This window comes from Lynx rufus, unplaced genomic scaffold (genome assembly GCF_022079265.1).
Source record: "Lynx rufus isolate CCGP_SWC_20201006 ecotype Redwood Valley unplaced genomic scaffold, mLynRuf1.p SCAF_4, whole genome shotgun sequence".
In the NCBI taxonomy this organism is placed as follows: Eukaryota; Metazoa; Chordata; class Mammalia; order Carnivora; family Felidae; genus Lynx; species Lynx rufus.
In genome coordinates this window covers 160,993,386-161,007,292 of record NW_025814856.1, presented here as the reverse complement: position 1 = coordinate 161,007,292, position 13,907 = coordinate 160,993,386, and the positions used below count along the sequence as shown (strand labels likewise).

Here is a 13,907-nt window from a genome sequence, read left to right as displayed (position 1 = left end):
TAAAGTCTTAGGACATCTCAGCATGCAGGAGACACTTTCTGCACATAGCAGGCACTAAAATATAGATTAAACAAAAACTAAATTGCTTCTTACAATGTGTCTATTTTCTTTATTTTATAGTGCCTAGCAATTTAACAATCCAATTACCAAGTGACAAGTGCGATCTCCACAAGCAGTTCTCACCCAGGGGCAATGCTGTCCCCCACGGCAGACATGTTTTAACGTCTGGTGTCAATTTTGGTTGTCACTCCTCAACAAGGAGTGATGTATGACTAGCATCTAATGGGTAGAGGCCAGTGATGCTGCTAAAGATTCTATACGGAACGGGACATCCTCTTGCCCCCATGGCCAACAATGAATGTTCTGACCAAAAACATCGCCATAGCCAAAGTATAAAATATGATTTGTTTTAAAACATTCTTTCATTGTAGAAAGAACAAGAATAGAGAATAAAAAAAGAACGAGTGGCACAAATTACAAAAACAGGAGATGGGGTGATTTAGAGTATTTACGGAAGGTCATGTAAGAGATGTGGGAGACTGTCACTACACTGCATGGCTGGTGGACGGTCCAGAATGACTTTACACTGTTGGGTGACAGAAGAACAAACACAATGCATTTTCTAGTCATCCTATGATCTTGAAATCAGAAAACCTCCTTTGTACAATGGTTCTAAATTAATTTGTGTGATGTTTTCCCTTAAAAACTGCTGAAAAAAAGCTCATCTGAAGAATGAACTGAAACCCCCTGTTCCATTCTACCCCTTGGATATGCTTCTGCACCTCTCGCTGGGGTTTGCTATGACTGAACTTGCTCTTTGATTGTGAACTTTAGTATTGGCAAATGTAATTTATTTTTTGATCAACAAAAAGCATTCCTGTAATAGATGGTCACAACTTGTCTAAATTTGGAGTAGACTTTAATCAGAGGTGCTGTTAAACCAACTGTGCTCAGAGTCAAACACTTAGAGTGAGTGACCTCAGTCATACTGTCACCTGGTCCTTGGCAGCACAGAAAACCTTGTAAAATGATTTGAGGAAAGGAATGATCTTTTAGATATAAGCACAATGCCATAGGAAAGAGGATTCTCCCCACTCCCAATTATAACATTTGCATTATAAAGCAAGTATAAGAAGCCACTTGCCCAGTCTCTAAATTCCTTCTGTAGCATACATAAATACAGCTGACACAGCAACTTTAAAATAGTACAAAACCCCTAAATATCTGATAAATAGTAGGTTGACAGCAGGGAAGAAAAAATGTTGCAGGAGGCTTTACATGCTGTCTATTTGACTAAGGCTAGTAATTAATACAATCCATGTAGAGATATTAAGATCAGATGAGCACATCAGATTTATACAAATAAAGGTCTTAACCTAAAGCTCAATTTTACCAATAATTTCAAGAACCATCCATCACAAGGCTGTGTGGGATGAAGCCTAAAATTAAGGCCCAGTATTATGTGTACTCTGACATCTGAGAAAAGTCCAGAGTGTCTCCAATGTTCTGACTGCAAGTTCCCCCTACAACTAACTATGCTCCTGGGGAAAAGGTCCCCTAGCCAAAACCTTCCCTTATTCTCAGGATCAGGCATAATTTCCGCTTATTCTTGAACATTTAGGTCGTGAAACACCTCCCTTCAACACCTCAGTGATCACCTAGCTCATGAGTTATTTTCCAGGGAGTTATGTTCATAAATCCAGAGAAGCTAAGTGTGTTTAGTTTGCCATAAACATCCTGAAACAGGTTCGTAACAGGAATGCTCAACACATTCCACCGATAAGAGCTTTCCTCCTAGAAAAGTTAATTATTTGGGAGTGCAGGGGCCACATTTATCAGAACATTAACAAAGAGATTGGTCCAAGGGACCTGCCTCCTTCCCTAGGATCATTCTCTCATTAACTGGAAGTGAAATGGAACAGAGGGCAGGGGTAGGCTCTTCAACTCCTCTCCATCCACCAAAATGAGCATGAAAGACTAAAAAAGACGAATACGACACTATTTGGAGCTTAAGAAAATATTACATATATATATTCCAATGAGAACCGGAGTCTAAAAAAATTGTGATAATTTTTTCAAGTCTAGGTATACAAAATCTGATACTAGTCTAAAAGGAATAAAGTTATTAAATGTTTTAAAATGAGTGATATTTACTTTTTAAAAAATATACCCAAATAATTTGCATTGCTAGAAGGTTTAAGTCAGCATACTAAATGATTATTTTATTATATTGTTACTTTTAATTTATGAGGGTGATAACTGCCGTCTTAAATATTTGCTTTTTTCTCCCTAGCTAAGCTAATTTAAATAGGTGATAATTAAGACTAACAACTCAAGAGTAAAAGCTAATAAAAGAATCTCTTAGTGTATATTTGCAGTATTTTAAATTTTACTTCTTTCCTCACATTACTCAGGAATTATAAGTGAAACACTGATGGACTATATAACTGTAATTTTAACTTGCATATTCTTTGCAAGTATAGATTAACATATACGTAAATGGTAGTTAAAATATCTCAGGAGCTGACGTTCCTGGAGGAAACACACCGAGGTTGAAAAACTTTCTGTACCAAAATGCGAGAAAGCTTGAGCTGTGTTATTTGCAAGCTGTCCTCAAATGAGTGTGTTATGATGACCAGTCCTTTAAATTCCCCTGTTGGACATGTGGGATGTACAAAAGTGTTGATATTTTTCTTGCTGAATATCTCCTCATATATGTTCTTATAGTGAAAACTGTGGGCCAATTTTTATAGTCTTTAGAAACTACAAAATAATATTTTCTGTAGGCCATGACTATGACTATAGAAAGTCCTTGTGGATGGAGAAGAAAAGAATTAGCCAGAAGAGAGAGGTATCAAATGACAGGAAAGGAGCAATGCTTCAGATTTTTATGCAGCGTTTCTAGGTATGCAATTAACTCACTTATGCAACTCACATAACCCTGTGGATTTTGGTTTCCTCATTAGTAAAATAAGGGATTGGGCTGGGAGGTCTCTCGGGAACTTTTTAAAGTTCTTATGCAGTATACATGTGACTCTTTGTATTAATCAAAATACCTTATTTGTAAACCATGCTGAAGCGTGGTTATTTTTCATTATTTTCTTCTAATCTTCAACCAGTTATCATAATATGTGTACGCTTTGGTTTAAATATGTATTTTTCTTGGAAAATTATTTTATGAAGAGAATTCTCAACTAATACTCACAATGAAAAATAAATCCACTCTTTTTCCACAGTTGAAGTATACTGTTACTCCTAATTCAGAACTGCAAACTGGTACGATTATATGTTATTCTCTGTCAATAATTTTGGTTTACTTTAAATCAACACTGTTGATTTTATATGTGAGCTTTGAAAATTCTTGAGAGTATTTTAAATTTATATTTTTGTAGTAAGCAATACAATGTAAATCTAACTCTAAATCAATGACTAAGTAAATATTTCTCCAAAATATGAACTAGCGGTCACGTGTGACTGTCTTGTATCTAAGGAGAAACTTACTTACACTTGCCATGTTTTCTCATTGAATAGACTTTTAGAAAGTAACTACCTCCCAAGTAAAAGAAACTATACTGAAAAGAAACAACCAAATGCTGATTGCATGCATCTCCACAGACATGAAAAATGAGAACGCAATTCTTTGTTTTTCATGCCATAAATTTCCATTCAACGCAAATGTCACCCTCAAATTCCAATCCAGGAATGAGACCCACCGAGTATTTATCAGACTATTTATTATATAAAATGGTATATATTATATAAAATGATAATTTATTATCTTTAATACCTATACCTTTGAATTTACATTGCTCAGTAAGTAAAAACCATAACACAAATGATCTCAAAAATATTTTCCACCTGCTACAATAAGCATCAGTCACTGCATTATCACCATGAAGTGAGACCCAATTAGATATAGAGGGATAACCTTTCTGTTACAAAGCATTCCAATTCCAGTTTGAAATGCAAACTACTTTTCAAAGAACTAAAGAATACACGTGCTTGAATCTAAGTTCCATTTTTCTTAATGGCAAGAACACATATCAAAGTTATTTTTTTGTCTACCTGAATACACATTTAGGAACACAGCATGTCCTGCATACATAACATACTACCGTGGCAATTACAATTATCTCTTTACCCTGTGTAACTTGACTTTGATACCTGTTGAATCTATTTTTACATTGATTTGTTTTTATTTTCACATGAATCTGGATATAAAGTTCAAATTAACTAGTAAGAGTGGGGTATTTTTCCTCTGATGATAAGCAATTTATGTATTTATAATTTATGAAGGAGCCTCACGAAATTGTGGTTTAAAATAATCTTAACTAGAAATAACACAATGTCTCAAAACTTTTAAATTAGAAAAAGAGATACTAAGGGGTGCCTGGATGACTCAGTCAGTTGAGCATCTGACTCTTGATTTCGGCTTGGGTAGTGATCTCGTGGTTCATGACATTAAGCCCTGTGTTGGGCGCTGCGTGGACAGCATGGAGCCTTCTTGGGATCCTCTGTCTCTGCCCCTCCCCTGCTCACATTCTCTCTCTCTCTCTCTCTCAAAATAAATAAATAAACGTTTAAAAAAAAAAGAAAAACAAATACTAAATCCTTTATTTGACTCTTTGGTACATTTATGAATACAGCACCATTCAACAGGATACAACAGGATCATACCCTGCTCAACTAATCTATCCAGCATCAAAGAATAATCAATTTTCACTGAGGGAGTAAGTTAGGTCTGCATCATTTACATCTGATAATAGTTCAGTTCAGCAAACATGACTTGTGTAGAGTCTGCTGATGGACAAGATGCCAATAATGAATAAGGTAACAGTGTCTGGCCTCTCCCCCAGTACCTCATAGTCTGCTATATTTTAGAATGCTTTGATAAATATTTCATTGGAGATATTCACATAGTACAATGTGAGTAAAAAAAAATACGATTCACTCTGGAAATTCAGAGAAATCTTCTTGTTTTTAGTATTTATACTTATTTTTGAGAAAGAGCATGCGAGCGAGCAGGGGAGGGGCAGAGAGAGAGGGAGAGGATCCCAAGCAGGATCTATGCCATCAGCCCAGAGCCTGATGTGGGCCTCAAACCCACAAACCGTGAGATCACAACCTGAGCCGAAATCAAGAGTCGGATGCTTAACCGACTGAGCCACCCATGTGCCCCAGAGAAGTCTTCTTGTTGAAAACTGCATCTCAACTAAATCCTGGAAGATAAGAAAGTGAGGAGGTGATGGGGTGCCTGGGCGGCTCAGTCGGTTGAGTATCTGACTTTGGCTCAGGCCATGATCCCACTGTCCATGAGTCTGAGCCCCATGTAAGGCTCTGTGCTGACAGCTCAGAGCCTGGAGCCTCCCTCAGATTCTGTGACTCCCTCTGTCTCTGTCTCTTTCCCACTCCTGCGTTCTCTCTCTCAAAAATAAAATAAAAACATTAAAAAAAATTAAAAAAGTAAACAGGAGGTGAAGAATGGAGAGGGCTTTGCAGTCAGAGACGACATGTTGGAAGAAGGCAGGTTAAAGAAACAGGGCATGTAGTAGGAAACAGGAGTAGTCTGTATTACTGGAGCATGAATTACAACACATGCTGCAGTGGTACTAGGAGATAAGGCTGCAGAGGTACTAGGAAGGGCACTGTATTTCAAGCTAACACCTTGGACTTTATAGGCAATGGAGCATCACTAAAGTGTTTCAACCACAGGTGTGATACGGTCAGATTTGCATTTCAGATTTAAAATTAGCAAAATCTCGACAAATAGAATTCAATAAATGCTAATGGGATTGATGAGTCTGTGTCACAATTTATTGATCCCCAAGCAACATAAAAAATCTTTTATTCTGTGTGTGTGTGTGTGTACGTGTGTGTGTATGTGTGTGTGAAGAACACAAAATACAAGTAACTGAGGCCCTTTTACATTCTGCAAAATCAAATATTTAATTTAAATAGGAAAACATGGGTAGACTTCCAGAACTGCTTATTTATTTCTCTGCTGAGCTAAACTGATCTGGATAGAAACTGTTACCAATTTTAATGAATACACATGTTCTCCCAAAATTCATATCCACCCAAAAACTCAAAACATGGTCTTTATTTGGAAATAGGGTCTTTGCAGATATAATTAGCTACTTTAAGATTACGTCATACTGATTCAGGTGGATGTTAAATCCAATGAGTGGTGTCCTTACACGAGGGCCATGTGAAGGTCCAAAGACACTGACACACAGGGAGGAACACTATTTCAAAGTGGAGGCAGACACTGGAAGGATGCACCACCGGGTCAAGGAGCACCAAGGATTCCCGGCAACCACCACAACTTGGAGATGCATGAGACGGTTTCTCCCCTTGAGCCTGCCCTCAGAAGGAGTCACCTCTGCTAACACCTTGATGTCCAACCTCCAGATCTGTGACAGAAGTAAGCCCAGCTGTCTTACACCACAGTTTGTGGATCTAGGCAACTGACACGCATGCACATGACAGCACCTCTGGCCTGGGCAGCATGGGAACTGGGAGAGTCAGCTGCGGTCCCTGTAAGAGGATGACCTCATTTGCCCAGCAGGAAAAGGACAAAACACTGTCCGTCTCTCTGGATTTGGCTTCTCTTACCCCTTTCTCCTGCTTTTTCTGGTGCTTACTCTCCACCATGATTTGCACTGGGCGATATATCTAGGCTTTATGAATAATTCATCGAAAGTGAAGGCATATATAAAAATCAGTTTAGCTGTGTATGTCTCTTGGCTTCCCAAGGCACTGACCTCACTCTTAGGAAGACTGGTCAAAAGCTAATACAGGATTTGTCACCAAAAATGTTCACTGCTTCAATCAGTACGCTGTGTGGGGCTCTTGTAAAACGAATGTTTGAGCACTGCAGCCATAAATGGTTTTTAAAAATTGTGAGAGTGAGACTTCTCCCTTCTGCTTCATGTGGTCCCTCTGGTACAGAGCAAGATGAGCATCGGTGTGTTGGGAGAAGGCTTACTCAGTGAGAAGACGTGGGGAATATTACTCCGTTTTAAAAATAACAGCATGCACTTGTTTCAACTAAACTTGAGGGAAAACTGAATGGAGAGGGAGCAGAATAATTTCCAAGAAGTTTAGAGTCATTGAAGTTGGAACTCATATTACCCTCAAGACAAGTCAGGAAACAAAACCTCAGCAGAAGCCCTAAAGGCTTCAAAGTAGTGGCCTGGAACTAAAACCTTGTCCACCTGGAGCAGAGTGAACGTTTTATTTGCAACCCTGAGAAGTGTCTAATTTCTCAGATGACAAAGTGATCACGGAGGAAGTGCACTGGGGGACGATGACAGGCACAGGGGGGAGTACAGTGGGTGCCCTCCAACAGAAACAGTGCTCATACCGAGATTTCTCCCTCTCTAGTTCTGCTGGCAAACTTTGAGATACAGGAAGCATAACCCCATTCCCTAACCTGGAACTTTAAGACAGACCTCAGATAAATCCTCTAAGGGGTTGCTAGAAAGATGAGAGAATGCATTTCTCTCCCACAGGAGCGATCAAAGCCTAGTTTTTCCTTGCCGGGACCCCAGCATACACAGTTCTGCTACGCTTAGTGGGGAAAAATGGAAGGGTGTATCTGACTGACATTTCCACCCTCAAAGATCCATTATTCTTTTTCTCATTGAAAACCCAAAGTTTTTAAGAGTCTCTTATGCTTTGGCTCTCTCCCTCTCTAACCTCTTTTTTTTTTCTTCCCCTCCCCCATGGACTAGAGTCAACAAGTTATATTTTAAAATTCTTCAGGACTGTGTGATTGGTGCCCGCCTTATATTTTAAAAAGCTACAACACTGTGTAATTGGTGCCCACCATTTCCAACTGCCACCCTTTGCAACCCAATTGGTCAATACAGCCTTTATAAGACATTCCCAAAGCTTGTTCAGGGCCAGACTTTTGGGACCTGTTGTATTTCCCTGTCTGGCCTGGCTGTAATAAACTTGTTTTGATCCTGAAAAAAAAAAAAAAAGAAAACCCAAAGTTGTTGACACATAGTTCCCTAAGCTTAATATCTTTATATATATACATATATATATATATATATATATACATGTATATATATGTATATACATATAGAAGGCCATCTTTTTTTAAAACATTTTTTTAATGTTTATTTATTTTTGAGAGAGAGACAGAAACAGAGCGTGAGCAGGAGAGGGGCAGAGGGAGAGGGAGACACAGACTCTGAAGCAGGCTCCAGGCTCCAAGCTGTCGGCCCAGAGCCCGACGCGGGGCTCGAACTCAGGAACGATGAGATCATGACCTGAGCTGAAGTCGGACGCTTAACCGACTGAGCCATCCAGGCGCCCCTAGAAGGCCATCTTCTAAAGGCCCACACTGGCCTGAATTCCACTACAGGTAAATTTAAATCATAATACCTTTGGGAAAGCTCTCCATCACAAATAGGTTTAACACATATTTTTATTATAAACATGTATTTTTCTTGGAAAAGAGATAAATACAATATGCATTCTTCAAAAATAGACAAAAAACAATCTGATCTGGACATTGGTTAGGAAAATGGCCCAGTTAGGGATCTGGTGAGAGAAATGACTAGTCACCAACTTTCTGACAATAAAGACAGCTTCCAGGGTGATTAAATCGATGTTTTCCAAACTAAGGGAAAAATTAGACAATGACATTTAAAAATGAATGTTATCGATACTTTAAACTATAAAAGGACTTGAAAGAAAATAATAACATACGGATGTTTTGGTTCTTCTAATCTATACCATCCAATATAGTAGCCAGCAGTCACACTATTTAAATTCAAATTCAAATAAATTAAAATTAAATACAATTTAACATGTAGTTTCTCAGTTGTCTGAGCTACATTTCAAGTGCTCAACAGGCAAACTCGAGCAGTGGCCTCCAGCAGGTCAAGGACATTTCTGTCTTTGCCTGAAGTTCTCCTGAAGAGCATTACTCTAGAACTATTTTCATACCTCCCCCCCCCCCATACTGGTATTGATGCTGGTATAGTTACCTGCCCCTGTTGTAACAGGAGCGTTATAGGAGGCTAGGAGTCCCAAATCAGTTTCACTGGATTCGAATCAGTGTGTCAGCAAGACCTGAATTCCACCAGAGGCTCCAGGGGAGTATCTGTTCCTTTCCTTTTCCAGCTTTTGGTGGCTTCTGACATTCCTTGACTTACAACCGTATCACTGGATCTGTGCCTCTGTGGTCACAATGCAGCCATTTTCCTATCTGTGAATTCTCCCTCTGTCCACCTCTCATGAGGACAGAACCCACTGCTTTAGAACCCACCTGGATAACGCAGGGCAATCTCCCCTTGTCTCAATAATTAACTTAATCATATCTACAAACACAATATAACATTTACAGTTCCAGGGATGAGTAACTCATATCTCTGGGGCCATTATCCAATTTACTTCAACCTACTACAGTGGTATTTTTAAACTTCTATTTTATTTTATTTTATTTTATGCTGCCGATTCATCATTTACTCCACTGGCATCTATTGGTATAATGTTAGTACAGTTTCCTAAAGTGGCAGACCCCTCTCCCTCCCCTGCCACAGAGGGACTTAACATTGGAAAAATCTAGCTTCCTATTTAGCTTGAGGTATTTTTCCCCCTTCCCATCTTGTGATTTCCAGAGCCCTCACCAGATGGGAAAGCCCGTAATAGCACTAGCACATGACTTTACAGATCCACTTGCAATGAGTATAGTACATGCCCTCATGTTTTAGGCCACACCCAGGTCAGCGCACTATTTACCTTTGGGCAAGCTGCATTTGCCCTTACTTTGAGTTCTAAAGTAACCCTACTGATGGTGTTGGTTTTAAAATAATTAATTTTATGGGGCTCCTGGGTGGCCCAGTGGGAAAAGTGTCCGACTTCAGCTCAGGTCACGATCTTGCAGTTTGTGAGTTCAAGCCCTGCGTCAGGCTCTGTGCTGACAGCTCGGAGCCTGGAGCCTGCTTTGGACTCTGTGTCTCCCCCTCTCTCTGCCCATCCCATGCTCATGCTCTGTCTGTCTCTGTCTCTCAATGATAAATAAACGTTAAAAAAAATGTAAATGATTAATTTTAGGGGTGCCTGGGTGGTTCAGTTGGTTGAGTGTCCAACCTCAGCTCAGGCCATGATCTCTCAGTTCATGGGTCCAAGCCCCATATCAGGCTCTGTGTTGGCAGCACAGAGCCTGCTTGGGATTCTCTCTACCTGCCCCCACATTCGTGCTCTCTCTTTCTTTCTCAAAATAAACAAACTTGGAATGGAATGGAATGGAATGGATTGGAATGGAATGGAATGGAATGGAATGGAATGGAATGGAATGGAATGGAAATCAATTTTTTTAGATATTTAGAAAATCAATGGAATGGAATGGAAAATCAATTTTTTTAGATATTTAGATACATTTCTAGAGACTGTAACAAGAATGAAATTTTAAAAAGACAGCTGGCTGTAAAAACTACTCAGAACAATGAGAAGATAGATCAATAAGAAAAAACCCAATAGAAACATGGGCAAAATTCTCCAATAAACACTTCAAAAAGAGGGCCTATAGATGACCAACAGGCATAACCTCTTTAAAAACCAGGCAAGTGTTCCCTAAAACCACAATGAGATAAAATAACACCCACCAGAATGGCTAAGACTTTCAAATCAATAAAAAGTGCAGGAATTTGTGAAGCAACAGCAACACTAGGACATCGGTCGTGGAAGTCTGAACTGATACAACCGCTTCAGGAAAAAATTTGTCATGATTGACACAAGTTAAAGCATACAGATATCCTAACTTAGCATTACCTATTCCTAAGTCGACACCCATGAGGAATGTTCACAGCAATCTGACCCAAATGGCCAAAAACTGGAAACAATTCATATGTTCATCAACATAAAATGAGTAAGTGTAGAATATTCACACAATAGAGTAATAGTACTAATGAATATCAACAAATCCCTCACATGACAGCGCGGCTAATTCTCACAATTACTGTTTTGAACAAAGTAAGTCAGGTGAGAAATAATGTGTACTTTAGGGTTCCATTTGGCTCAGCTGGTTGAGTGTCTGACTCTTGGTTTCAGCTCAGGTCATCATCTCACAGTTCGTGGGTTTGAGCCCCGAGACAAGGTCTGTGCTGACAGCACGAAGTCTGCTTGGGATTCTCTCTCTCCCCCTCTCTCTGCCCCTCACCAGCTTGCGCGCGCTCACTCGCGCTCGCTCCCTCTCTCTCTCAAAATAAATACACAAACTTAAAAAAACACCAGTAACCGCAGGGGGCCTGATGGGTGCTTGTGGGGTATCCACTGGTTGCTTTTACTGACTTGGTGATGGCGGCCCAGGTGTTCATTTTGTCGGAATTATGTGGCGGGAAAGAGGCAGCGGTAGTGAGCCCTGGCACCACACGCACCACACCAGCCGGTTTTCCGCTCAGCTCTGTCATGCTGGCTTAAGTGACCCTTTCACCTCCGCTATTCTTACCCCAAACACTATTCCTACACTAACTGTTCCCCTTTGTCTCTCATACCACGTTTTCCTTACTCACTGTTGTATCACTAACATTCAGCACATTTCATGACACATAAAAAGTGCTCAATAAATAATTATTAATAAAATAAATTACACACATCATGGTTCCCATGAAGAGTGTTACATATTTTTCATTTACTAAAAGCTGAGCATGCTGCTTAGAAAATCCGTCGTGTAGAGAAAAATTTCACATTTTGTTGTGGCTTTCCCGATGTGCTGACAGTTAGAAAATGTGTGAATACAGGGTTCTGTGTCCATAATACCCAGACACACAAATAAAAAACCCAAATTTATGTTAGGGCTCATTTTAGCTCCTCCTGGCAGGTTAAATCTTCCTCCTGAAGAGCCACATTCTCCTGAAGAACTAAATCCGTATGTCTCTCCATTCATTGTATTTGCTATGCTGAAGTGATGACCAAATAAAATAAACAAGTAGGGAATTTTTTCAATGATCTCCATGGCCCCTGTGCAGCAATCAGTTCAGTTTGCACATAATGATGTTGCCCATGAATAAATAAATAGGATTTGGGCATCACCACGGCTACCATTTTCACCAATCTCTGTAACTAATTCTTACAGAGGTAAAGGCTTTATGTGTATTTTATTACAAACTACCAAATGTTGGTTAATTTCAAAAAGCCTGCCCAAGAGGACACCTGCCGTCTTCTGGTTACAGTGAGCTTTTATTTTTCTGGATCGATAGGAAGGGGTAGGAGAGTCTAACAGGAGACTCCTTGCATGAGGCTAATATCCCAATTCCCCATTCCGTCCCTAGCCAGCATTCCTCTTCCCCCAGCGGTAAGAGGGGAAAAATAACTTCCTAGGAGAGGGAAATATTTCACCAGAGAATTCATATTTTAAAGCCAGTATTTGCAAATCATGTATTTGCAGACTGAACTCACTAGCTAGTGGCCTCAAAACAGCTCAAACGATCTTTAAAGTAATTCTGTGTTGGCAACGCCTTCATAGAAGCAAATAAGCAAAGATAAATCTTCTGTGATGAACCCAGCATCAACCTGGGTCCCAAAGAAGCTCCACAGATCAAGTTTCAAAGAAACAAAAGTCACAGTGAGGAAGATGAGGAAGCCTGAAGATAGGGAGAGGCAGATAAGAAGGCTATTGGAGAAGAAAGAAATGAAGGAGGAGGAGGAGGAAATCAGCAAAATGAGTAAAAGAGATACAACAGAACCACAATCCCCAAAATCCACATATTACAATCACTAGATCTATCCATCTATCTGTATTTATATAATGTGTGTGTGTACACACACACACACACACACACACACACACGTATATGCATTTACAAGATATAAATAAAAAGTTTAAAATATTTACAAAATACAAAAAAAGTTTAAAAAATAATTAAAGCACAAGTATTGTTTTAGGTGACCGAGTCAATTTTTATTTTTTTAAGCATTTATTTAAACATTTTGTGTTTAATTAAAATTTTATTTAAATGTTTATTTAAACATTATTAAAACATTAATGTTTGCTGAAACATTAAAGAAATTTTTTTTGACCTGCGTCAAAATCAAGAGTTGGACGCTTAACTGACTGAGCCACCCGGGCGTCCCCAAGTCAATTTTTAAATGAAGCAAATAAAACTTATAGACATGTAAAATATCAGTGACATTAAAACTTACTGGTTAGCTTTAAAAAAGTAAAAGGGGTAACCGAAGACAAGTGGCAGGAAGTTCTCGAGAATGTATCCAAAATCCATCGCAAATTATCAAAATGATGGATAATACTGCAAGTTTCTGCTTCTTAAATATTTCATAAGACTTTGGGCAACTTAATTAATAAGCTTTGCCATTTAGTCTACTAAACAAAAATCAATTCCCGAATCCTTTGTTTAAGGTATTTTTTATATGCCTGTTTGTGTAAAAATGTAAAGATATATTTTAACATACAAATAACCTTGCATATTATTCATATACAAAACGAGGGAGTTTACCGTCAGAGAAAGCAAGTCATGTGAAAGAATCAAAAATAAACAAATTACTAAGTCAATGACGATGACAAAATCAACCGCAAATTCCAAAAGGTACTCACAGTAAGAACAGCCATAGACCTCAACTCTGAGCCCAATGCGGCCTTCTCCGTTCCAGTCCAGAGGCACTATGCGCACGTAGCGGGCAATGACCACGTGCTGCAAATCATGCCGTACCACGCCGTCAGAATTGATGTTCCCAGGAAATGCCTGGAAAAAAGGAAAGGGGTTAAAAAAAAAGGAAGGGAAAACATACTCTGGAAACAACCACGTTTTCTGTGCGCTAAAATAAACTTACATTTTCTTATCCAACGGCAGGATTTTATATTTTCTACGATCGCCAATTTGAAAAAACTACTATACCCCCTTAATTTGAAAACAAGTCCGGTTTTAAATGGG

At 39.1% G+C, this 13,907-nt stretch overlaps 1 protein-coding gene across 1 annotated transcript in view; it reads right to left on the bottom strand.

The window, feature by feature from the left end:
* Positions 1-13,907, bottom strand: part of CNTNAP2 (contactin associated protein 2) — a 1,378,773-nt gene that overhangs the window by 1,120,374 nt on the left and 244,492 nt on the right. The window contains exon 4 of the mRNA XM_047095265.1: positions 13,571-13,718. Coding sequence (XP_046951221.1) covers positions 13,571-13,718 — 148 coding nt within the window. The remainder of the gene's footprint in view (positions 1-13,570; positions 13,719-13,907) is intronic.